This window comes from Oncorhynchus nerka, linkage group LG8 (genome assembly GCF_034236695.1).
Source record: "Oncorhynchus nerka isolate Pitt River linkage group LG8, Oner_Uvic_2.0, whole genome shotgun sequence".
Lineage (NCBI taxonomy): Eukaryota > Metazoa > Chordata > Actinopteri > Salmoniformes > Salmonidae > Oncorhynchus > Oncorhynchus nerka.
In genome coordinates this window covers 15,526,175-15,552,472 of record NC_088403.1, presented here as the reverse complement: position 1 = coordinate 15,552,472, position 26,298 = coordinate 15,526,175, and the positions used below count along the sequence as shown (strand labels likewise).

General features: G+C 44.5%; 1 protein-coding gene and 2 non-coding genes across 9 annotated transcripts; all 3 read right to left on the bottom strand.

Annotated features, from left to right (window-relative positions):
* Window positions 1–2,686: 2,686 nt before the first annotated feature.
* Window positions 2,687–25,174, bottom strand: nap1l1 (nucleosome assembly protein 1-like 1). Of its 7 annotated transcripts, none has more exons than XM_065021409.1 (15): window positions 25,076–25,174; window positions 18,031–18,072; window positions 15,188–15,276; window positions 13,579–13,681; window positions 10,641–10,782; window positions 9,829–9,921; window positions 9,379–9,507; window positions 8,817–8,888; window positions 8,548–8,687; window positions 7,806–7,971; window positions 7,430–7,552; window positions 7,283–7,315; window positions 6,602–6,652; window positions 5,603–5,638; window positions 2,687–4,444 (listed from the first exon to the last, which is right to left on the bottom strand). In XM_065021409.1, the coding sequence occupies exons 2-14, from the start codon at window positions 18,045–18,047 to the stop codon at window positions 5,633–5,635; spliced, it is 1,164 nt and encodes a 387-aa protein (XP_064877481.1). In that variant the 5' UTR covers window positions 18,048–18,072; window positions 25,076–25,174; the 3' UTR covers window positions 2,687–4,444; window positions 5,603–5,632. The 7 variants fall into 7 exon arrangements, with proteins under 7 accessions (XP_064877481.1, XP_064877482.1, XP_064877476.1 ...); XM_065021410.1 differs by having other exon boundaries at window positions 6,602–6,643; XM_065021404.1 differs by lacking the exon at window positions 5,603–5,638.
* Window positions 8,346–8,475, bottom strand: LOC135573050 (small nucleolar RNA SNORA14). The gene has a single exon (XR_010464619.1). It is a non-coding gene; the product is annotated as a small nucleolar RNA SNORA14 (small nucleolar RNA).
* Window positions 13,087–13,217, bottom strand: LOC115115061 (small nucleolar RNA SNORA57). The gene has a single exon (XR_003861322.1). It is a non-coding gene; the product is annotated as a small nucleolar RNA SNORA57 (small nucleolar RNA).
* Window positions 25,175–26,298: the final 1,124 nt, after the last annotated feature.

The window sequence follows — 26,298 nt, the reverse complement described above, 5'->3', positions numbered from 1 at the left end:
CCCCAGATATATTCCTCATCACAATTCCATCTCAGAGATCTACAGACAGATCATTGGACGGCATGGTATAGTTTCTGCTCTGATGCACTGTCAACTGTGGGACCTTATATAGACAGGTGTGTTTCATGTTTCTTTCTAAATCATGTCCAAACTATTTAATTGGCCCCAGGTGAACTCCAATCAAGTTGTGGTGACATCTCAAGGATGATCAAAGGAAATCGGATGCATCTGAGCTCAATTTAATGTCATAGCAAAGGAGCGTGAATACTTATGTAAATTCAATATTTCTGTATTTCATTTTCAAACCATTTGCAAACATTTCTACAGACATGTTTTCACTTTGTCATTATGGGATATTGTGTAGATGGGTGAGAGAAACTATTTAATCTACTTTTAATTCAGGCTAACAGGACATGTGGAATAAGCCAAGTGGTATGAATACTTTCTGAAGGCAGGAAGTAGCATAATGTATTTGTGACATGTTTCATACAATCTGAAGAACGCTTGGCTCTCACCTCTCCACGAGAATACAATCTGTAGAACGCTTGGCTCTCACCTCTCCACGAGAAAACAATCTGTAGAACGCTTGGCTCTCACCTCTCCACGAGAATACAATCTGTAGAACGCTTGGCTCTCACCTCTCCACGAGAAAACAATCTGTAGAACGCTTGGCTCTCACCTCTCCACGAGAAAACAATCTGTAGAACGCTTGGCTCTAACCTCTCCACGAGAAAACAATCTGTAGAACGCTTGGCTCTAATCTCTCCACGAGAAAACAATCTGTAGAACGCTTGGCTCTAACCTCTCCACGAGAAAACAATCTGTAGAACGCTTGGCTCTCACCTCTCCACGAGAATACAATCTGTAGAACGCTTGGCTCTCACCTCTGCACGAGAAAACAATCTGTAGAACACTTGGCTCTCACCTCTCCACGAGAATACAATCTGTAGAACGCTTGGCTCTCACCTCTCCACGAGAAAACAATCTGTAGAACGCTTGGCTCTCACCTCTGCACGAGAATACAATCTGTAGAACGCTTGGCTCTCACCTCTCCACGAGAATACAATCTGTAGAACGCTTGGCTCTCACCTCTCCACGAGAATACAATCTGTAGAACGCTTGGCTCTCACCTCTGCACGAGAAAACAATCTGTAGAACGCTTGGCTCTCACCTCTCCACGAGAAAACAATCTGTAGAACGCTTGGCTCTCACCTCTCCACGAGAATACAATCTGTAGAACGCTTGGCTCTCACCTCTCCACGAGAATACAATCTGTAGAACGCTTGGCTCTCACCTCTCCACGAGAATACAATCTGTAGAACGCTTGGCTCTCACCTCTCCACGAGAAAACAATCTGTAGAACGCTTGGCTCTCACCTCTGCACGAGAATACAATCTGTAGAACGCTTGGCTCTCACCTCTCCACGAGAATACAATCTGTAGAACGCTTGGCTCTCACCTCTCCACGAGAATACAATCTGTAGAACGCTTGGCTCTCACCTCTCCACGAGAAAACAATCTGTAGAACGCTTGGCTCTCACCTCTCCACGAGAATACAATAAACGGGCAGAATACAAAAATAACCCAGAAATGTTCCACTCACAAAACGCTGATTTCTCTCAAATGTTGTGAACAAATTTGTTTACATCCCTGCTAATTAACATTTCTCCTTTGCCAAGAAAATAAATCCACCTGACAGGTGTAGCATATCAAGAAGCTGATTAAATGGCATGATCAGCACCTTGTGCTGGGGCAATAAAAGGCCCGCAAATGTGCAGTTCTGTCACACAGCCACAGATGCCTCAAGTTGAGGGAGCGTGCAATTGTCATGCTGACTGCATGAATGTCCAACAGAGCTGTTGCCAGAGAACTGAATGTCCATTTCTCTACCATAAGCCGCCTCCGTCGTCATTTTACAGAATTTGGCAGTACGTCCAACTGGCCTCACAGACATTGTGTAACCACATCAGCCCAGGACCTGCACATCCGGCTTCTTCACCTGCGGGATCGTCTGAGGGAAAGGGGTGCTGAGGAGTATTTATGTCTGTAATAAATCCCCTTTGTGGGGGAGAACTCAGATTGTCTCACCAGTGGGTGGTCCAATACATCCCCCCCCAGGCCCACCCATGGCTGCACCGTTGCCCAGTCATGTGAGATCCATAGATTAGGGCCTAATGACTATTTCAATTTACTGATTTCCTATGAACTCTGTAGAATTGTTGCTTTTCTATTTTTGTTCAATATACAGAGTATATGAAACATTAACACCTGCTCTTTCCATGACAGACTGACCAGATAAAAGCTATGATCCCTTATTGATGTCACTTAAATCAGTGTAGATTAAGTGGGGGACACGGGTAAAAAGATTAAGCCTTGAGACATTGTGTGAATGTGTAAGACAAAATATTTAACTGCCTTTCAACGGGCTATGGTAGTAGGTGCACTAGTTTGAGTGTCAACTGCAACGCTGCTGGGTTCTTCACTCAGTTTCCAGTGTACCAACGGTCGAATTTTAATAGATTTAATAGAGAACTTGTAAGCATCAGTCCACTACACCTACTGTAGTCTGTACATATGACAAATGAACTGGTCACCTCAATGAGCTACACAAATGTTAGAGCTCAGTGTTTAAATATCAAGCAGCTCATGTTGAAGAGACACTGCAGACACAAGGAACAAACGCAAAACACGTTTAACCAATTTATTCATGAATATACATACAGTTGAGTACATTTAGTATTTGTAGCATAGCATTTAGCTTTGACAACAGCTGCTCAAGGAGTCAGACAGAATCCAGTCGTCCCTAGAACAGTCCAGACATAATCTCCTACTGACTGCAGCAGTACTCTAGAGCTCCACTAGAGGCAGCAGCGAGGGCGCCACCACCCAACATACACCGACATGACTGTTTCCACTAAAGGACAAGGTGGGTGGGTTTAAGCTACTTCCTTTTATTTCCATTCCCTGACTAAGTATTGCTCTTACATGCTTCAGTGTGACCTGCTGGGTGGGGTTGGCTACAGAGGGCAGTCAGACAGGACTTCTACCAGAACTCATTGCCACCTTTCCTTCACAGTGATAAATTAGCCGTATGCTCAGGGACCAGACCGGCACGAGCTTAACCTCGAGAGTTACAAGGCTCAAAAGCCACAACCACATGCCAACATAAGCCTGAATTTGGTCGTTTTCTTCCTCCGAAGGGAACCCGTTGCGAACCTATTGCTATCAGAGTACACAAGTCAAGTGGGATTCCCAAATTAAAGAGTAATGCACTTGGGAGAATCATGTATTACAGGGAAATGTGTCATGGCACAGGAGAAAGCCCATGGGGCATCGTCAGGGCGCTGTATGACACGGCCACCTCCAAAGTACTGCTCACTTCGCTTTGCACAAGGGCTACTGGACCGACAGCCAACCACAGAGGACACCACTGATACATGACTAAGTAGTACAAAGTGCTATAGAAAAAGACAAGTAAACTGTAGGCCTAACAAGAGCCTGAAGCATAGTGGGCATGGGGTGCCCCCTGCTGGCGAAACCTTGGAACTGTCCCTCGTCAAATCATCTGGAATGTTGAGTGACTGGACAAGACCAAGCTGCGTGTTGGAGGAAAAACATTCCCTTAACGCAAATTAAAATTCAGAAAAAACAGTAAGTATTTTTATAGAAACCAATAAGTTGCAGACTCGGCTCATTAAATTTAGCAGCTAACACATGGTTCTGTTTCTTTAACAAATCAGACCATGTAGTCGAGGTAATATTCATCCCAAGAGAGCATTCAAAACACCCAATGCCTGTCAGTCTGCAAACTGGAATGTTTTAGATTGACAACTTGATTCAGCCCAAACAAGTGGCCAATAACCACTTTCCCTGCTCTAAATGGCATGCTTGAGTGACCGAATGTGCACAGCGATTCAAAGCTTTTCATTAGCCATGACTAAATGCAGTGTTTTGCTCTGACCGTGCTCGAGGCCCAGCCCACTAATACAATGACAACGAATTCCAACTCACAACCTGAACTGACCTGTAACTTTGGTAGCGCGAGGGAAAAGGAATAGGTTGACTTTCTCATCACCTGCCTCAATGCAGTCTAACCACAGCTGTTGTCCAAGAGCAATACAACAAAAACTTCACAAGAACCCAAACTAGTTTAGCAGTGAGAGAAACAAGATCATGCTTTCAGGGAGTTTGTGGCATTCTAACTATTTGTACAGGGGGGGGGGTCTAGTAAAATACTATGCATATCGAGCCACTGCTCACATTATATTAGGAGGTTTTTGTAACAAAAATCTTGAAACCCTTTATTTTTTATTTCTACCAAGAAAAATACAAAACATTATAAGGCGTAAGTAAGTGTTTTATTTGAGAAGCTGTTACAGTGCAGTTGATCCTCAAAGCCACAGCCTTCACTGCTGCTTGCACTCAGCTGGGGGATTTGCATCCTTCTGCAAGAGACCAAAAGAGAGGACGTTAGAGCTGAACTGAGATCCGAACATAACACACTAATCACCCTCACACACACACACGTTTATGCTTCAGACATTTTTCTACATCCATTTGAGACAAACATTGACAGGGTATAGGGCAATGTCATCCTGGAACTTAGGCTAGAGATTCCTGAACAGTGACCCAATAACAATCCATACTAGTATGTTCTTACAGTATGCCACTGGAGAAAAGAAGGCCATGTGCGTTGGTATCAGACCAGTGTTGGGGGGGGTGAAATACTACCCATACCACCCAAATTCAAGGTCCAAGACACCAATGGAGATGGGAATGTGGAGGTGAATATTCAACATTTAAATATTAAACTTTAAAATGTATAATAACTACTTTGAGAGCCTTCACTACTGCTGCATAGAACCTCCATAGTGTAGATGCACTAACCCGTAGTGCTCATAACAGTGATAGGGGGGGTGCACCACTGATGTCCTACAGACACCTTTCTTTCACAGGGGAGGACAACTAATGAAGTCTATTGGCAGCAATGCAGGGAGAGGGCCATAAACAGACCTACAGGGGTCAACAGCTCTCCAGGACAGAGGGGTGAAGCTGAACTTCAACTCTGGTCAAACTTTCACTTAGTCGTGCATCGATGTCAGTGGGAGACAAAGTGAAAATACAACTGAAGTGGAAGTTTGGATTCACCCCACGCAGACAATTCAGGCATGTCCAATGGGAGAAAGACAATTAACAAGCATCCTTCCAGATGTAGACTACAGTCTCTGGAGGACAAAAGTGAAGAATGAGAGAATGAACAGAGCGATGGCTTAAGACTCAAAAACATAAAAATCCACAAGACAGGTGTGGCAAACGATCTATTCTTCTCCAAACAAATGTAAATATTGGTGTCACAAAATATTTTGTACAAAGACAAATAGGGTCAAATTGGAGGAAAGTTGAACTAGCTTCAACATACAGAAGAGAACTCAAACGCATCACCCACTACAGTTAAAGGGAAAAAGAAAAAAGCCACTATGTTAGTTGTAAGTGCAGGTGGAAGGGGGGGGGTGTAAGGAGATTGAGGAATGGAGGTGTCAAAATGAAAAGGTGCAGGAGGGAGGCGGGGTGCGGTAAGCTGACAATTCACAAGCTGTACCTACCAGGAGAGGGTTATTTTCTACAGACATCACTTAAACCTAGTGAGGAAACATTTAAAGAGTATAGCTGACAAAAGGTGCCAAGTGATTGGAGATGAACATTAATGAATTAAAGGCAAAAAATAGGCAGAATACAGAATTCAAGAGGCTTTATACAGCAAAGAGAAGTACTGTTCCCATTCACCCAAACAAAATCAAATAAAGCTTTGGCATGCAGAGCTATGAAACTAAAAGTCAAAACCTGAATAGATTTAGTATCCGATTCCAATTTCCATGCAGTCTCAGTTTAGCAAGGATGTAGAAACATGCTTTCAAGGCATTCCATTGAAAAGAAAACGTGGGAAAACACATTCCCCATGACCAGACGCTCACAAAAGGGTATTTGATTAAGTTCTTGAAGTGATATTTTGAGACCATTTCGAAATACCACTCTTTACTATCACTCTCATTCTAGAAGTTTCCAGGACACAGAATGAGACGAGTCCTGGACTAACGCCTCGATCACACCGATAGAGTCATTGAGCAAAATGTTAAGCAGCATCATTTTGATGTGTAACAAAAGTTCAACATTCACCTTCTGCTACCAGTTCTGTCAAGCCATCTAACATACATTCCACAAATCCAACGTATCCACCACACAGAAAGCACTGCAACAGTGCTGCAAGGCCAATGCAGCGTGCCACTGGAAATAAAATGTACTTTGGTGTACCAAAACACAAATGTAGACTGCGTTATAGTCCAGGACAAGGCTTAATGTGTGTCTGGAAATCCAGCCCTTACACTAGAGGCAAGGGGACAGGGAAACGGTTCCGAAGGCTGTGTGTTCTGAGGCGACGTGGGATGCAGTAGTATATAGACAGAAAAATCCATCATGGCGGCTGGTGTTCATGATGCATTTGGAGTAACGGTACACATTCAATTCTGTATGTTGAAATCTGATACTTCTGATCATTGGTCTCACATTAGGTCATGACAACATCAACAGTAAGCTCTCCTACCCACCTTGGGGTCATAGTCAGGGTCATTCTCCTCCTCTCCCTCCTCCTCACCCTCCTAGGAGAACACAAGAGGAAACTGTTAAACACTGAGACAGAAAAACTAGCTAAGGTCAATAACAGGAGTGGGTTAGTGAGGACCATGGCTAAGGTCAATAACAGGAGTGGGTTAGTGAGGACCATGGCTAAGGTCAATAACAGGAGTGGGTTAGTGAGGACCATGGCTAAGGTCAATAACAGGAGTGGCTTAGTGAGGACCATGGCTAAGGTCAATAACAGGAGTGGCTTAGTGAGGACCATGGCTAAGGTCAATAACAGGAGTGGCTTAGTGAGGACCATGGCTAGTGAGGAAGGTCAATAACAGGAGTGGGTTAGTGAGGACCATGGCTAAGGTCAATAACAGGAGTGGGTTAGTGAGGACCATGGCTAAGGTCAATAACAGGAGTGGCTTAGTGAGGACCATGGCTAAGGTCAATAACAGGAGTGGCTTAGTGAGGACCATGGCTAAGGTCAATAACAGGAGTGGCTTAGTGAGGACCATGGCTAAGGTCAATAACAGGAGTGGGTTAGTGAGGACCATGGCTAAGGTCAATAACAGGAGTGGGTTAGTGAGGACCATGGCTAAGGTCAATAACAGGAGAGGCTTAGTGAGGACCAGGTGAAGAGACCTAGCTAGCTAAGGCCTTACCTCGTCATCAGCCTCCTCTCCCTCCTCATCGTACTGCAACAAGAGGGGACACCAGTGTTAGGGGAACACATGTGAAGGCCAGTGGCTTGGTTCAGAGGTTTAGGACAGGGATGAGGCCATTACACACAGGCTGTGGTGGGTACTCACATCATCATCATCATCCTCGATGGCCTCCCCCGTGAAGTACAGCACAGCCCTGGGGACGATACGCTCGCGGATGAAGTGGCCGACCTCAAAGTCAGCGGCGAGGATAGCCTCTGTGTCCTCGTCCTGGAGGGGCAAGAGTCACCGGCACGTCAGTCAGAGCTATGAGACTCACCATTCGGCCACACCAACTTTAATCGAAAGACCACACGTCACCAGTGGTTGAATTGCAACACAGCCAAAATGTTCTACTGCTCGAGTTCCGGCAAAATTATATTGCATAAAGAGAAATACTGAGTTACGGCAACAAAAATAAATACCTGACCTCACTTCAGTCCACTTCAAGCACTGCAGTAGACTACGGAAAGCATTTACTTACCATATCTCCACTTTCAGGGACATCAGGCGGGGTGAAGAAGTTGAAGAAAGAGTCGTTGAGGACTGTCTTGGTGACCGTCCTGACTGTGCCACGCCCCTTGTGCTTCTGCTTCTTCTTGATCGTCTTCAGGGTGATGTTCTTGCCCTTCGTCCAGTCGATCGTACAACTGTGGGGCGAGAGCGGTGGACACCAGGGTTACCAGGAGACCAGACGCAGGACTAAACACGCCAACCAATGACTACAGTGTAGATGTTGCTTTGAGCCCTAAAGGTTAAGATTAGCCAAAGGTTTTAATAGAACCCCGTCAACATGCTGCACTGTTAGAAAGGACCACTTCTTTTGACAAACCGGGTCATTCCTCACCCATGTCTTGGTGTTAAAAAAGAAGGCAGTCTGTTGTAACTGACCAAACAAGCAGACAACAGAAGCATAAACCGGAGTATCATATATTAATTTAAAAGGAGAGAATTTTTAATTAACTCCATCTACTGACATGACCCTTACACTCCTCATGAAACAAACAGCATTAGTGCCTGCAATGACTGTCCCAGAGCTGAAATAACCAAGAGACACGGACAAGACTCTCAGCTTTGGATCTCTAGTTTGATCTAGCATCCTTCCTTGTCCCAGAGGCTACGATGAGCAACTAGGGGGTTTACTAAGGATGCGCCATAGGATTAAGAATCCTAATGGAATAGGATCTCTATGGGACGACAAGGAGCAGTTTGACAGAGCGTCTTACCCTGTGCAGCCCATGATCTCAGGCCCATCGAAGGAGAAGGGGTCGTTCTCATCAGGCTCAGACCTCATCGTGTAGGTTTTTGTCAACAAAGTGTTTGTGAAGAACTCATTGGGCTCAAAGTTGAATTCTAAAGAAAAGCTCTGGAGAAAAAGAGCAAGAAAGGGTTGAAAATTGGGAACAGTGGGAATACCCAAGATTCATTGGCTTTCAATACATTGATAGAACAGTAGAGAATTGCATCAGCAGAGCAGTGCGGTGCACAGACCTACCATGGGCTGGCCAGGGTCCGAGAATTTGACTTTGACATCTTGTAATTGCTTGAGGATGGGTTCATCATGTTCCTGTAAAACATGAACAGCAGCTTGAACATTGGTATGGTATCTAGACAGAAACACCTTATCGTTGTACTGGTCTTTCTGGCACCAACACCAACTTCTCTTTTCTTACAAGCACCGATTTAGCCGACAGCTGTTTCATTGAGGAACGTTTAATACCTGTGATGTGGTCTCACCAACCTCAAATACACTGACGAAGACGCTCTGATAAGAGCGCAATTAAAATCAGTGTGTCCCCCCCCAAAACATCACCTTCTTGCTGTAGCCCGGGACAAAGTCACCTGCTTCAACTCATTGAGGGCTTGTCCAGGACTACAAGTGTGCTGTATGTATACACCATCTATTTTTAGGGGTGAAATTGCCTCATCAAGCCTGTAGGTGGTGATGAAGCCTCATCTTTAGGGAGCAGCAGCAGCTGACCTACATTCCTCTACTGCCCTCTAGTCTCTTTTCCTGCTGACAGTCCTCCACTCCCTCCAACACTCTGCCCGCCTACCTGCACCATGTCGCTAAGCAGGTCGACGTTCTTGAAAACCGTTAGCCAGAACTCGGGAACGCCTTTGGGGTCCTCCTTCTCCTCATCCTTCTTCTCCTCTTCCACCTTGGCCTTCTCCTTCATCTCCTCCTGGAAAAAACAGGCAGGAGGAAGAACAACAAAAAAGGGGATTTAATGCACCATTTCACAGATGCCTATAAACAGAAAAGATACGAGTCCCTGGTTAAAACCTCTAAATAGTCTATATATAATGCACATCTAGCACATCCACCATTACTGGAACCAAAACAGTCAGAACCCAATAAGTCAATCATGGGTACACCCTCCTGGTCCTGTCATCATGACCAGACAGGTAGAGGTCCCCAGGTTAGATTAATAAGACCTGCTGAGGCACCAGACAGTAGAGGTCCCCAGGTTAGATAAGACATGCAGGCATGGAGTCACCTGTACCTGCTTACTTACTGTCAACTCTTCCTCCTCATCAGCCTTCCACTCACACTCCTCCTCTGTGGGCTCATAGGCTGCTTTAACTATGTCACTTCGCTGGAGGGAGAGAGGGGGAGGAAAACAGTCAGTCCCTGTAAAGCCAACAGCCAGGAGGCCAGAGCAAAACATTTAACAAAAAGCCCAGAACAGTCATGTGTTTAAACCAAGATAATGGACTAGGGGCTGAGGTGCCAAGCCAGCGCATTATTTACGCAAGACAGCAGTTTGGTCACACCGTCTGCATGTGTGAGCATCCCAGTTTGACCCCACCCCCATTTTCTCATCTCCATCTGCATCCCTGGAACAGGCTGCAGCTCTTTAGTCAGAGGATTCTGCTAAATCCCAGTCCGCTCCAAAGAGGGGACAAGGGGTAAAAGCTACAGTCTGTCAGCATTGGACAGGCAGCAGCTACACATGGGCAGAGGAGTGACTGATCAACACTAGATTGAGAATACTGGGGTGTATTCATTAATAAGAACAATTTGGTGGGTGCTTACATATGTACTATTTCACAAGTGAATTAATATGCATGTGTGAATTGGAAATTATGTTCTTTGGAAACCCCGCCCATGGAGTCCGGTCACAGCAAATAACGTTTTGGGACGAAACATGGAGGGACCTACCTGGATTTGGCCAAAAAATTGGCTCATTTTACTAAGGTTTGCACCAATGAAAACAACCCAAGCACAAAGTGCCCAGTCAAATGCAGCTTAGTTATAAGGTACAATGAATGGGAGATCATATTGATACAAGGAACATAACAGGGGTGTTCCTACCTTGTCGAAGAGGGGTTGGTAGAGAGCGGCGTACTTTCTCTCCAGTTCATGGACCTCTTCGTAGAACTTGGCCTCAATGTGGGCGCATTTCACTTGTAGGTTCTTTAGGGCGTTGACCCGTCTCTTCACTACCTTTGGTAAGCTGGACACGGGGAGAGAAAAACGTCAGAATTCCACACGGTGAAAGAGTACATCTTGACTGTCCAAAGATCGTGTATATAACAAGATACTGGAGCCTCAAACTCTGACAACGGGAATAAACATCAACGAAAGACAAACACTTACGCATGCAGACCTATGCATACAGACGCTTTTATGCAGAGCAACACAGTGCCGGGGAGAATGACTGCAAGACCTAGTTTCCTCCGCAAGGAATTCAACCATAGGACCAGGAAGTAGAGGACTACTTCAACTGACATTGGAAAAACGACGTTTTACGTAATGGCCTGGTCACCCCAGCCCTGCCGTTACGCAACCACAGCCAAGCCCCTCTGGCACAGCACCCCACTGAGGGGACGCTAGGAGATCTGAAGTACTGGCATCCACTGACAGGAAAAACATCAAGGGACCAGATCCACAATAACTAAACAAAAGAAAATAAAAATGCAGAAGTGCGCGCTCATCACAGCCACACGCTCCAATTGTGAGGAGGGCACAATTAATCTGTTGAGGCCAGAAAAACCACAGCCACTTCCATTAATCAAGATGGCAGAATATCCTGCGCTGCAATGCTTTGGTACGACATTGGGCCAAGAATCCCATGCCAAGAGCAGTTTAAAAAAGGCATGTTTCTACACAGATTTTAGGGTGTCCACCCACTCTTTCCTGAGTGGGTGAAAACATGCTTTGGTGGTGATAAGATGTCCCTTATGTTATAAAATACATTGTACCAAGACAAATTATTATTCATGTTCTGAATCCTTGTGTGGGGTCTTTTTATAACGTATATTCAGAAAGTCAGGTGTGGAAAGCATTCCACAGGGATGCTGACCCATATTGACGCCAATGCTTCTCACAGTCGTCAAGTTGGTTGGATGTCTTTCAGGTGGGGGACCATCGCCGATACACAAATGGTGTGAAAAACCCAGCAGCGTTGCAGTTCTTGACAAACCGGTGCGCCTGGCACCTACCATACCCCGTTCAAACGCACTTAAATCTTTTGCCTTGCCCATTTAGCCTCTGAATGGCACACATTGGATTTAACAAGGGTCACCTTGTCAGGCTGTCATGGAAAACGCAGGTGTTCTTAATGTTTTGTACTCAGAGCTCTGTTGACACTTCAGTGATATAGATCTCTTTTTAGAAGGGGAAAAAATGTAACTTCAAATAAGAGTATACTAAAATACTACGTGTCATGTCTCAACATCAATCTTACCTCCATTGTTTTATGTCCTGTGGATTTGAGAAGATGGCAAGTTCAATGGGAAAGTGAGCCTGTCAAGTAGCCTTAATTCTTACACAGCTGATTTTACCCTTGGGCTTCCATTGATTTAGTCACCCTAACTCTGGCCACCCTAAAAACTAAAATAACTTGAACAGGTTATGATAGACAAGGTTAGGACCACAATTAACATGTTACCCACTGGTCAAAAAGTGTGTTTTTGATTGGACAACCTACAGATTTGTTTCATCATATGAAGCGAGTGGAATGGTGGAAGGAGGGAGCCATAATACCATCTGCATCGGGTCAGATCAGGGGTATGTATCAAGCGTCTGAGTAGGAGTGCTGATTTTGGATCCGTTTTGCCTTTTAGATAAGGAATAAGAATACATGGACAGGGAGACCTGATCCTAGATCAGCAACCCTACTCCGAGAATGATAATTAGGGCATCGGTTCACATTTTAGGACGCTGGTTTTTGAGACTGATGCGGAGACCACTTTTAAAAACACATTTCACTGCAACACCAAAACAGGAGGTGCACAACTGGGTCCAGAACGCCTAGTGCCTAGGCATCATGTCTGTGTGCCATAGCTCTTTCGTGAAGTCATTGGCCAAGGCGTTAACTCCAACTCACCATGGCCAAATCATTTGCATACTAAAAGGACAACCCAGCACAGAGCAGACCTAGAGGACTACAGTTGTGGGGCATTGCTTTAAAGGGGAATGCAGCAGCTTCTCATCACTGTAGCAGTGGCCTTCTTTGAATAATGTAACTAGGCAACCTTCCTTGAGGAAATCCCTGAATGAAAAGCATTACCTTCGCAGATCCAATCACGCACAGATAAGTGATTACCTCAAGGATGCGAGAACCAGAGGATGAACCTTTAATGCATCATTTTGTCAACCTATACTACAAATAGTCGCTGAAGTTTTGGTCAGCCGACCTTAAATCAGAGCAACGGAGTGTGCAGAAACGTTCCTCTAGCACCTTCAAAAATAGGTTTGGGTGTAGGTTAGATTCAGCCTAAACTACCAGTACTCATTTTCCACAGACATGTCAGAGGGATGTACCAGCGAATTGAGGACAGAACCAGAAGACAAGGAACATTCTGGCACCGAAGACATAGCACTGGCCTTGTTATCCCTCCATAACATACATACACAGGTACAAAGCATGCATGCCAAGAATGGAAGTTTTGAAAGTATTATATATAAATAACAAGACCACTACCTCAGTGAGAAGAACTTCTGTTGTGGCCTTAGCATCTAAAGCAGGGCTGCATAACTAGGCTAGTCCCCCAGAGCTGCAGAGTGGGACAGAGTCAGGCTATGGCCAGTCACAGGAACACTGAGGAAATCGTAGATGCATTCAGCCACTGTCTGTCACCTCAAGTCAACTATTTCGGACGAGTACATACAGGACCCAAAACAGAATGGGGTTTTCTGATGGACAATCTGTTGTCCATCCAACCGATAACACCCATTGAAAAAGGACTGTCTCCATCCAGAATCTGTATGGCTGAAGCCTGTGTCTCTCCTGGTTGGGGGTTCTCACCTCTCCATGTATCCTGACGGCGAGCCCACCAGGCCGTCCAGCCTCTCCTGCAACGCGGCCAGAATCTGTGGGTTCTGCATCATCTGCACGGTGAGCTGACGAGCTGAGGGGAGACGGACAAAGCCAGGCACTACCATCAGACACAGACAACCATTCATTGGACATATACATTGACGGAAGGAGGGAGTTCTGCATAAGAAATTCTAGGGGGGGGGGGGGCAACTCCAAGTATTTTCAGGTCAACTAAGGACAGACAAAGTTACAACAATAAATCTAAATCAAATAGAGGGCTGGGTTGCTGGTCAACAGGTTGCTCCCTTCACTTGTCTCCTTTCCTTCACCTTCACTGATCTGAGTATTGAACAGGTGGAAGAATGCTGCTGCCACCCGTCAAGCATCTTCAGATTGGTGCAGACGAATGAGAGGACACAAGGAAAGGAAGTCACTTCACACTGACACAGAGCCCTGCGTTCCCTCCACAGAACATCTGACAAACTAGGATGCAATGTTCCCAGAGAGCAACCAGGGAGACCGCAAAGGGTATACTATACGGGTTCTTCCAACCCTGAACCCTGAACAGTTCCAAAATAATGACATTTCTAGCCGAGAAAGACGGTGATAAAAATGTGCTTCGTGATCAACAGTCAGTTGGTCAGAGTGTCCGAGCCTCTGCTTGAAGACTCCGGTTCGACTCAAGCCCATAGAGGAAGCATTATAATCAAAGTATTCCCTTCCACCAAACAGGAGTAAACTTGTTCCCAAAAGCTGTTGGAGACATTTCCAAAGCGGAGAACAAACACTTTGCCCATGGGACAAGTCAGAGGGCTGCTGCATAATTTACAGTCAGCAGGTATACTCTCCCTGCCTTGATTTACCTACACCACGCTTCAACTCCTTACGCCTTGGATTAGAGGGCCCTGCTGTGCCTGTCCCAACAATACCCCCCATTTCCCTAAAGTGCTTTACTGTTGAGCAGGGTCTATAGTCAAATGTAGTGCACTATAGAGGGAATAGGGTGCCGTTAAGGACGAAATGGCCAACTCCTCAGCTGAGTGACAACTCAAAGTGCTGCAGCGGAGCGGGGACAGGGATGAGTGGGAAGGCAAAATGTTCTGAATCTGTTCTAGACAAGGGACGTTTCTACTGATGACGAATGTCATTACAGATATCGGACAATAATTAGGATATTTGTTAGGCTCTGGCCGCATGAAAGCCTCTGTCAAGTGTGTGTGAGATCATTGTGACATATCACTGTGGTGGGAGACTATAAGCATTGCTGGGCTATAAATACCTGGGGCAGAGAGAGACATCTAATTCAGTCTACAAAGGACTGCCAGTTAAACCTCTAAACAAAGCAGGATTCTTAATAATTCATGGTCAGGTAAAAACATTCAGATTTCAAACCTAGACAGTTTGGGCACTGAGGATTTTAATGCAACTGTCAACCTAACATTAACGACTGACCAGCAAGCAGAGGCTCATGACACTCATGTCAAACTGATTCAGATTTCACTGTTGGTTGTTCAGTTGAAGTCAAATCCACGGTGGGCACAGACATTAACGGTTAACAATCCCAGTCGCTTCCTCGGCGGGTGGTGCTGAGCCTTACCTTTGCTGTTGACGTCCTCTCCAGTCTCCTCCTCTTCCACGTCCTCCACGTCCTCCAAATCTGCTGGGTCCAGCTCAGCCTGGTCCTTACTGCACACACACAGAGACCGAGAAAAATCTGTCAAAACAGACACCTGGAGCTTATTCAGGAATGGAATTTTACAAAAGCAATGTACTGTTTAGATGGTATGTGATTATATGGATTGTGTAGAATAGGGAAACTCAACTCTAATAATTACTTCGATACAAAAGGAGGGGTGTGTCAGACAATACTAATACATAGAGGCCTCCACACAGTACCTCTGACAGACTAGGAGGCAATGTTCCCAGAGAGTGAACAGGGACACAGCACAAAGGGTATACTGCTCCCCTGCCTCACTGAAGGTTTATCTAACACTGGATTTAAACACCGTTCATACTGATCCATGAACCAGGTTCCGAACCAGTGCGAAAATAATTACATTTCTCTGAATAAGCCCCCGATCAACATAATGTCAAAACAGGCTACAATGCTAGCATCTGCCCTGCAGTTAGTCATGGGGTAAAATAGGATGATGCTACCCCTAGACACTGATCTTGGGTCAGGTTTGCATTTCTCCCCCCACTAGTGGTTAACTTCATTGTGATAGGGGGCAGTATTTTCATGTCCGGATGAAAAGCGTGCCCAAAGTAAACTGCATGTTCTCAGGCCCAGAAGCTAGGACATGCATACAATTGGTATATTAAGATAATTTTAACAGTTTTAGAAAACTCTTAATTTATGTCTGTGTCGATAACAGAAATTATTTGGCAGGCGAAACACAAAGGACAAACCACCAGGGAAAAATTTTGAGGTCACTGTTTTCAATTAGTTTTCTATAGGAAACTATGAGGAACCTGGTTGCAGTTTCTATGGCTTCCACTAGATGTCAACAGTCTTTAGAAATTGGTTGATGTTTTTCTTTTGAGAAATGAAGTAGGACTGTTCATTGTGAGTGTCAAGCCAAGTGGACTCTTGTGTGACGACCGTGAACTGGAGCTCACTCCACATTGTTTTTTATCCGCTATTGAACACACTATATTCTGTCTTAAATTTGATCTATTATTTACGTCTTTGGATATCTAAGGTTGGATTAGGAAAGTTGTTTGAAATGTTTGGACCAAGATTACAGGTAATTTATTAGATCATGTGTAGTCATGTTGGGCGAGTTGGAACCGGTGTATTTCTGAATCAAACGCACCAAATAAATGAACATTTTGGGGATACAAAAGACATTATCAAACAAAAGGACCATTTGTGATGTTTCTGGGGCATTTGAGTGCCAACAGAAGATCTTCAAAGGTAAGGCATGAATTATATCGTTATTTCTGACTTTTGTCGCATCTGCCTGGTTGAAATGTTTTTCATGTGTTGGTATGCGGGGCGCTGTCGGATAATCGAATGGTTTACTTTCGCCGTAAAGCCTTGTAAAAATCTGACACGGTGGCTGGATTAACAACAAGTTAAGCTTTATTTTGACGTATTGCACTTGTGATTTTATGAAAGTTAAATATTTATAGTAATTTAATATGAATTTGGCGCTCTGCAATTTCACCGGATGTTGTCGAGGTGGGACAATCTGAAAGAAGGTTAAGATTGGGTGAGGGGGAAGTTGATGATAGACCTGTATATAGGGGAAACTTCACCCAGAGACTCCTGCAGTCAGTCAGGACTGTATATAATAAGGCAGATGAAGGGATAAACAGTTGACTGTCTGCCTGTTCCCTGTGGTTTGAGACAGCCACAGGCCTGCTGGACCAGAGTCAAGGCCCATTACTCAAACTCAGGGAGGTGTTTTGAGTGGCTGGAGGGAGCCGGCGTAACCCAAGCCCAGCCATGGCATCCCAAGCAGCCCAGGCTGAGTAAACAGCCACATCGAGCCACAGCCCAGCGAGGAAACGACTCCGCAGTGAGATCAACAGCTGGCCACCCTCCTCTGCATCAGATACCAGGGGAAGAGGACTGACTCAGCTCTGCAGGGATCTCAGAGTAAGAGTGCTGATCTAGGATCAAGACCCCCATGTTATTAATATTAACTGTGCTCTAAAATATAAACACTACTCAGACACTTGATATATACACCCACTAGTGTCTAATATTTGACGGCTACTAGAAGCCAAATTGATAATGCCATTCCTAAACTATGTGCATTGGACTAATGTCATGATTTCACCCAACACTCCTGTGCCATTATCCAAATAGTTTTTGGTACATGAATGTCTTGGGTGAACAAATCCGACTGCTTGGCTGCAGACATGAGGGGAAATCACCAAAATCCTAACATTTATTTAAATGAGATGGGAATCAACTAAATTAATTGAAAATGAATTTGCAGAAGTTTATCATAAGACATGAACAGAATGCATCTGAACTTTCTTAAAGGCAATGAGAATTTCCCTTCTCAGTATGTGCGGTTCGCGCATCTACCACTTTGTAGCTGTTAGCAATGATGATAATTAAAAGTACTCTAGTATAGAGGGAAAGGCTTCCCCAAGAATATTCTAAATTAAATGCTAACCACAAAGTAGCATATGCTGACCTGGCAGAATTATATTATTATTGCCACCAATCCAATGGGTACTTGTTTTGCGAACTACCATCGCGTCTGTGACACAAACACAGCTAATCAGCCTTTCGGCTATACGAACATTGGACCTAAAGGCTAACACCAAGATATGTAAAGAAATCAATCTGAATTGATAAGGCCCTAGGTAACGATGCAGAGGTGGGATTGTTTTAGTATAGGACACTTGTGCAATAAGTGTCTTTCCTTGCTGCACAGAACTCAGGCTGCACAGCCAATCAAACGGAGAGGATGCACTTACTTGTCCATGTCTGCCATCTTAGCCAAGTCTCGAGTGATGCTGCTGGAGGGAAGGGAAGAGAGTTAGACAATGTATGACACATGCTACCTTTGACACAATTGTTAATTCACAGCAGGAAATATATTTATGTTCAATAAACAAAGGGCTTCTGGGAATAGATTATTTATTGAAATAGGCCCTAATGGACTTATTTACAAGACTAGCATTACATCGTCTTCTTTGATGGAAGGTTTACAATAGGCAAATAATATCATACCCTTAAATTCAATACAGTTGAGGAAATCTCCATCCCAGTGTGTAGCAACCTGACATTAGGAGCTTGTGAACTGAAGCACCCACAGGAGGGCTGAACATCTGATTCCAAGCACTCTGCTTGCTTAGAGCAAAATGGCCACCAACCGTAATCCTACCCCAGTTTCTCCTCCCACTCCCAGATGAAAACAAAAAAGGGCTGCTTTTGGCTCCCTGTCATGTTGGTTAGTGAAATGTGCATGAAAGAACTCCCAAGCGCCCAGCTCACTGACAGCCCTGTTAGCTGTGCTGAGACATTAAGTAACATAAGCCTTAGTTAAATCGTCCTACATATCTTAACCTCTTGCCCATCTCATTTGGTTTGGGCAGAGATAATCTGTGCTCCGCAGTGTGCCATGGGTTGGGGCTTTGGATGCCGGCGACACTGGGGCTGCCATCTGATAACAGCACCAAAGCAGGGCCCTGTTTAGACGTGTACCCCCCTATAAACCTCCTGGCATGGAGGAGAGAGCAGAGGGGGGGGGACTGGAGCTATGTAAAGCACCTAATCCTAGAGGGGGCAGAGACCGCAGCTAGTAGTTCACCCATCGGTACAACAGGACTTTCACACAGGGCCAGTGACCCTTAACACAATTGAAGAGGTACACAGCTGGACCCACTCAGACTTGCACTTTGACCATACAGGCTGTTATAGAGGCCATCACATGAAGGTTGACAATTAAAATCCATTAGTCACATCACATTAGGCATTGAATTAGGCTCCAGACCCCCCCCCCCCCCCCCGGGGGGAGAATGTTTACCACAGGGTTAGTACACATGGAGAAACACAGGAGCCAGACACCTCACACCAGTGTCTGATGCAACCACAGCAGTGACCGAACCTCCAAAGACATAAGGCATTAGGTGAGGATTTGCTGGAGGGTTCTCTTTACCACTGTGGTATTAGGTTGACGGTGGTCTTCAAATGGGCTTTAAAAAAAAGTGGTGAGTTAAATAGAAAGTGGCTGGTATCCCCAAAATGTGGTGAACTCGACTAATTACAAAATTATACCACATCTTAATAGCTGCCAGGTAGACATCATTTCTGAATCCATGGAATGAGTGAAAAGCAATTCAAACAATATTCTATTGGGCAAGCTCTGTCTCCAGCAGAGATTTCCATGCAGCTCAATCAAAGCCAATGTGAAGGCAAAGTCTCAATTGAAAGATACTTGAGAGAAAAATGTCCCCTTAAATGTTTACTACATAACCTTCACTGTACTTAGAGAGTGAAGTATGGGGAAATCACATGTTATAGTGCCAAATTCATCGCAGACCAAGGCTGTTGTGTGATAAATCAGTATAGAAGGTTTACTGGCCTGGTTGGAGAAAAATGCTACAAAATGAATAAGTGTCAGGGAAACTTAGCAACAGTTAACAGTGCTGATGTAGACCTGGCCTGCAATGTCTGAAATGCACGACTGTCTCCATCTTTCAGCAGCTCCTCTTTTCTCACTCACCTTCCTAATGGCCTGTGCCCATTGGTTAAGAAGCGCACAGGCTGCCCACCACTCACCTGCACAGTTTAAATAGGCCAACTGAAAAGCTGTCCATAAATCAAATGTTAAGCAGCTAAAAGGGAGATTACCAGGCAGAGGGACCAAAAAGATGATAATTCCAGGCCAAAACTTTGGTAATTGAAATTCCAAAACGACACACTGCACTACCGTAATTATATTTTTGAAAATGTGAACCAATACCATTTGGATCGACCTGCAAAACACCATGAGATTCACATGACGACATCTGGCCAGCGAACAGATCAAACATTCCCACCAATAGCCAATGCGAGAGCTCTTAATAGCCATAAAAAGCTTGAGAATAGCAACAGCACCACTCAAATACAGACACAATGACTGCATTTCAGTCCGACATTGATAAAGTGGATTTCCCCTGATGAAATAGATTTAGGACGATCCAAACTGCATCTGAAACAGTCATCTAGGCATCCCACTAATGCTTTAGACATGTTGATACATCGCCGTGTAAAGAACGCACCACTGTCAGAGGGCACTAGAATCATAACTCGAGATAGTGTTGGGAACTAGTGAACTACATGTATACTGAACAAAAAAGCAACAATTAACGATTTTGCTGCGTTACAGTTCATAAGGCAATCAGTCAATTGAAATACATTATTAGGCCCTAATCTATGGATTCCACAGGGGTGCAGCCATGGGTGGGCATAAGTGAGCCAGGCCCAGACAATCAGATTGAGTTTGTTACAGACAGAATTACTCCGTTTCATCAGCTGTCCAGGTCTCATCCAATCCTGAAGGTGAAGAAGCCAGATGTGGAGGTCCTGGGCTGGCCATACTTCCAAATTCTTAAAAAATGACCATGAGGTGGCTTACGGTAGAGAAATTAACATTAAATTCTGGCAACAGCTCTGGTGGACATTCCTGCAGTCAGCATGCCAATTGCACACCCCCTCAACTTGAGACATCTATAGCATTGTGTTGTGTGACAAAACTGCACATTTTAGTGGCCTTTTATTGTACCCCGCATTTAATCAGCTTCTTGACAAGACACCTGTCAGGTGGATGGATTATCTAGGCTACCTGGGGCAGCAGGTGGCCAAAGCGTTGGGCCAGTAACCGAAAGGTTGCAAGAGAGAATCCCTGAGCTGACAAGGTAAAGAAGACTGGTGGTTCTGTCCCCTGAACAATACAATTACCCACTATTCCAAGGCAGTCATTGTAAATAAGAATGTGATAACTGTCTAGCCTAGCTAAATAGATAAAAATCTAGGCAAAAGAGAAATGCTTACTAACAGGGATGTAAACAAATCTGTGTATTTGAGTGAAACAAACTTTTTGTGTGTAATGACAATTTCTGGGATATTTTATTTCAGCTCATTAAACATGGGACCTAAACTGTACAGGTGTTTATATATTTTTGTTCCAACTAGTAACTTAGCATTTTGCAGTAAACTTCCAGTGTTAAGTAATTGATAACATGGAAGCTACTCTTAAAATAGTTGCCCAACACCGTCAGCTGAGTTTTGTTTCAGCAACAGTTCCAGGAATACCTTTCAATCAATTGATTACCTAAACTCTTTTTTATTTTTTTTATTTCACCTTTATTTAACCAGGTAGGCTAGTTGAGAACAAGTTCTCATTTGCAACTGCGACCTGGCCAAGATAAAGCATAGCAGTGTGAACAGACAACAGAGTTACACATGGAGTAAGCAATTAACAAGTCAATAACAGTAAAAAAAAAAAAAATGGGCAGTCTATATACAATGTGTGCAAAAGGCATGAGGAGGTAGGCGAATAATACAATTTTGCAGATTAACACTGGGGTGATAAATGATCAGATGGTCATGTACAGGTAGAGATATTGGTGTGCAAAAGAGCAGAAAAGTAAATAAATAAATAAAATAAAAAAAACAGTATAAAAACAGTATGGGGATGAGGTAGGTGAAAATGGGTGGGCTATTTACCAATAGACTATGTACAGCTGCAGCGATCGGTTAGCTGCTCGGATAGCTGATGTTTGAAGTTGGTGAGGAGATAAAAGTCTCCAACTTCAGCGATTTTTGCAGTTCGTTCCAGTCACAGGCAGCAGAGTACTGGAACGAAAGGCGGCCAAATGAGGTGTTGGCTTTAGGGATGATCAGTGAGATACACCTGCTGGAGCGTGTGCTACGGATGGGTGTTGCCATCGTGACCAGTGAACTGAGATAAGGCGGAGCTTTACCTAGCATGGACTTGTAGATGACCTGGAGCCAGTGGGTCTGGCGACGAATATGTAGCGAGGGCCAGCCGACTAGAGCATACAAGTCGCAGTGGTGGGTGGTATAAGGTGCTTTGGTGACAAAACGGATGGCACTATGATAGACTGCATCCAGTTTGCTGAGTAGAGTGTTGGAAGCCATTTTGTAGATGACATCGCCGAAATCGAGGATCGGTAGGATAGTCAGTTTTACTAGGGTAAGCTTGGCGGCGTGAGTGAAGGAGGCTTTGTTGCGGAATAGAAAGCAGACTCTTGATTTGATTTTCGATTGGAGATGTTTGATGTGAGTCTGGAAGGAGAGTTTGCAGTCTAGCCAGACACCTAGGTACTTATAGATGTCCACATATTCAAGGTCGGAACCATCCAGGGTGGTGATGCTAGTCGGGCATGCGGGTGCAGGCAGCGATCGGTTGAAAAGCATGCATTTGGTTTTACTCGCGTTTAAGAGCAGTTGGAGGCCACGGAAGGAGTGCTGTATGGCATTGAAGCTCGTTTGGAGGTTAGATAGCACAGTGTCCAATGACGGGCCGAAAGTATATAGAATGGTGTCGTCTGCGTAGAGGTGGATCAGGGAATCGCCTGCAGCAAGAGCAACATCATTGATATATACAGAGAAAAGAGTCGGCCCGAGAATTGAACCCTGTGGCACCCCCATAGAGACTGCCAGAGGACCGGACAGCATGCCCTCCGATTTGACACACTGAACTCTGTCTGCAAAGTAATTGGTGAACCAGGCAAGGCAGTCATCCGAGAAACCGAGGCTATTGAGTCTGCCGATAAGAATATGGTGATTGACAGAGTCGAAAGCCTTGGCGAGGTCGATGAAGACGGCTGCACAGTACTGTCTTTTATCGATGGCGGTTATGATATCGTTTAGTACCTTGAGCGTGGCTGAGGTGCACCCGTGACCGGCTCGGAAACCAGATTGCACAGCGGAGAAGGTACGGTGGGATTCGAGATGGTCAGTGACCTGTTTGTTGACTTGGCTTTCGAAGACCTTAGATAGGCAGGGCAGGATGGATATAGGTCTATAGCAGTTTGGGTCCAGGGTGTCCCCCCCTTTGAAGAGGGGGATGACTGCGGCAGCTTTCCAATCCTTGGGGATCTCAGACGATATGAAAGAGAGGTTGAACAGGCTGGTAATAGGGGTTGCGACAATGGCGGCAGATAGTTTCAGAAATAGAGGGTCCAGATTGTCAAGCCCAGCTGATTTGTACGGGTCTAGGTTTTGCAGCTCTTTCAGAACATCTGCTATCTGGATTTGGGTAAAGGAGAACCTGGAGAGGCTTGGGCGAGGAGCTGCGGGGGTGGCGGAGCTGTTGGCCGAGGTTGGAGTAGCCAGGCGGAAGGCATGGCCAGCCGTTGAGAAGTGCTTATTGAAGCTTTCTACATGCCAGTTTCACAAAGGGGTCATTAGTACTCAAATTGATTGAGTCATATAAATGCCATGTGTTAATGAGTAGCAGATGACTGCCTCAAAACACAATGACAAAAGACAAAGCATCTGCAATACCGGAACAGCCATCATCCATAGCACGATACAAAACGGTTCAATTAAAAAATAAATAAGTCTAACTTATACCATTAGGGCCTTTTCTCGCAAACAAAAGAATGTAATGTCACCTTAGCAGGAGTCATCAGGACCAATATCCATTCTACAAGTTGCGACAATAGTTGGTTCATCCTCATTTCTTGACAAAAGTTAGCCATACAAATCACAGCCAGGTAGGATGTAGTAGTCAAAAATACAATCTAGCTATAGGCAAAAGCTAGCTGAAACTGTGGCTAGAATGTCTAACGAAATATTTCTAGTTATGTTGCATTGATAAGCATTGGCAGAAACAAAGGCAGCTTTAGATGTGATATCAGTTGAAACATTGTTATTGTATGAGTGTAGTTCAATGCATTTCACTAAAAGTGAAAATAGCAGATCTTCAGTGACTGAAATCCCCCAATGGTAGTTACACATACATCCCTTCAACGAGCCTTTCAAACCCAGCGACCACGTGTTGCATGGTCAAGGCAAGCTATGAGCAATGGCTCTCACCCACAAAGAAAGCCGGCCAGCTAGCTAGCTGTGAAGTAGCATATGCATTTAACTAACCTACCACTGAAACGTACAAATTACACAATTCCGTGGAATCTAGCTAGTTAGCTCCCACATGCACTATAATGGATACATTTGCGGTAACGTTAGCTAACTGGTTGTGCATGTTCCCAGCTAGCTAACTACTTCGCCAGCAAGTCAACTAACGTTAGCTAGTTACAGCTACCTAGCTAACGTTAGTTTGGCATACGCACTTTTAGTGGGCAAGTACTCAAGTGACAGTCCATATTTGATTGGCAACGTGACCTGCTGGGCAAATATTGGAACCCTCAAATATTACAAACCAAAATAAGAGAATCGTTAGCTAGCTATGTGGCTATCGAAATTAGCCAGCCAACTACAAACATGTCAAAAGTCAGGTGAAAAGACGGAGACATACGCGTCCCATTTTAGTGTGTAGCCTGAATAGCGGTATAGCTCGAACAGTGATCAGACACAAAAACTTGTACCCACCACATCTCCCTCCCATCACTTAACTACCCTCCATAAGACTAGTCAATAAATAAGGTCAAGTCTAAATTAAAAAGACACGACATCCGATAAAACCAATAACTGAATGATGCAAATTCTGATGATTTGTCACGAACGTTATGGCGTTTGTATTTACAATACAACGTCTCGAAAGGGCGGACATTAGCCATTTTCGTCATCGTGCATGTAACGTTAGCTAGCTAACGCATCATGGTGGAGCCTCTCGTCTCTCAATGGCTGCTACTAGCCATCCGACTTAGTTAGCTAGCAAGCTACCGTCCTATTCTTCCCGACTACATCCACGCAAATATTTAGTTCAAGACGATAAGAACAACCCCACATTCCTACCCATCTAGGAGCACAATATATATATATATATGCGCCATTTTGTTGTATTGCTAAAGACCAAGCTAATGTGATTTCAAGTCATTCTCTTACCTTTAGCTGGCGGCTTGACTAGGTGAATCTACGCAGTGAAGCGGTCCCAAAGCAAAAGACTCCGCTCTTATGGCGGTAAAAGAGAGAACCATCCCGCCGCTTGCGCTCATATACATCTTGCGTCATCACGTAAACCAGGGTAACGTTAAGCCTATGGGAGGGGCCGGTCAAGAATATTTGATGAAGTGTTCTGTCACCATCGTCATCAGATATGTCTAGTCATTCCACTCTAAAACAATTTCTTCTGCAAGATGCATATTTGCATCATATCTTATGTCACCATGCCAACCAGACCATAGCAACGTGCAATTTCCCTGGGTCCCAGACAGTATGGTCCAATTAGAACAGTGATTGTCTTGGGGGATTAAAGCAAACCATGACATGTATTCACCTAGACTTGTCTTGAATGCTGGTACCATGAGTTGATATGAATCAGAAAGAGCCTTTGGTCATAGAATTGATCCTCAAAAGGCTTCATTTTGATCACCGGTTAAGCCAGGCCCAAAGGCTACCTGTTTAACCGATGTGAGCGTTCTCCTGCCCAGAGGCCCAGGCTTTTGTGATACTGTCAATTAGAAGCTTATTTCTGCAGCACATGCTCCACGGTTCGAGTCCCCAATGCAGCTTCCACGCTGCCTGCTATACTGGTGTCAGCAGTGGAATTTGTCGTTCTCTTACACATCGGAGAAGCTGCTCTGTACGCGAGGTGGACACTTCACGATAGAGTGAATACTGACTGCCCACAGCCTGTGAGGAAGGATAGTCCGTGGTGATGATTTCATCATCCTAACCCTAGCAACACCATAAGAGTTGTTAACTCATGTAGAAAACTAATATTGCATCGTTTGCTCGTTTGACTCCAGACTCAGATTTAGGCAACATGTGAGGATTACAGTGTGAATCATACATCAACAAGAGGCCTATAGACTGACTATTACTCACTAGGCCCAACAAAGATTCTACACTGAGAGCAGTTTTAGATAAAAGTCATAAGTGTGATCCAAATCTTCCAATTGGCGGAAGTCTTTCCCACATGTGGGTTCCTGTCAAAAACACTTCCCATTCATACTGACACTTTACAACGCCTGTTGCGCAATACAGCATAACAGATGGTTGTGCATTCATTAGTTATTACTCAATAATTGTTTTGAGTGTTTTAGCTCCACGAACAGATATTGTATATGAATATTTCTGACTATTGCACCCATAGAGATCCTATAATT

What these genes read in the sequence shown, in the direction of transcription:
- nap1l1 (XM_065021404.1), bottom strand. An exon ending in CCGTCAGGATACATGGAGAG is followed by an intron (nt 10,783 to 13,578) that starts GTGAGAACCCCC and finishes CCCCGTGTCCAG; the next exon opens with CTTACCAAAGGTAGTGAAGA. An exon ending in TCGAGGATGATGATGATGAT is followed by an intron (nt 7,316 to 7,429) that starts GTGAGTACCCAC and finishes CTCTTGTTGCAG; the next exon opens with TACGATGAGGAGGGAGAGGA.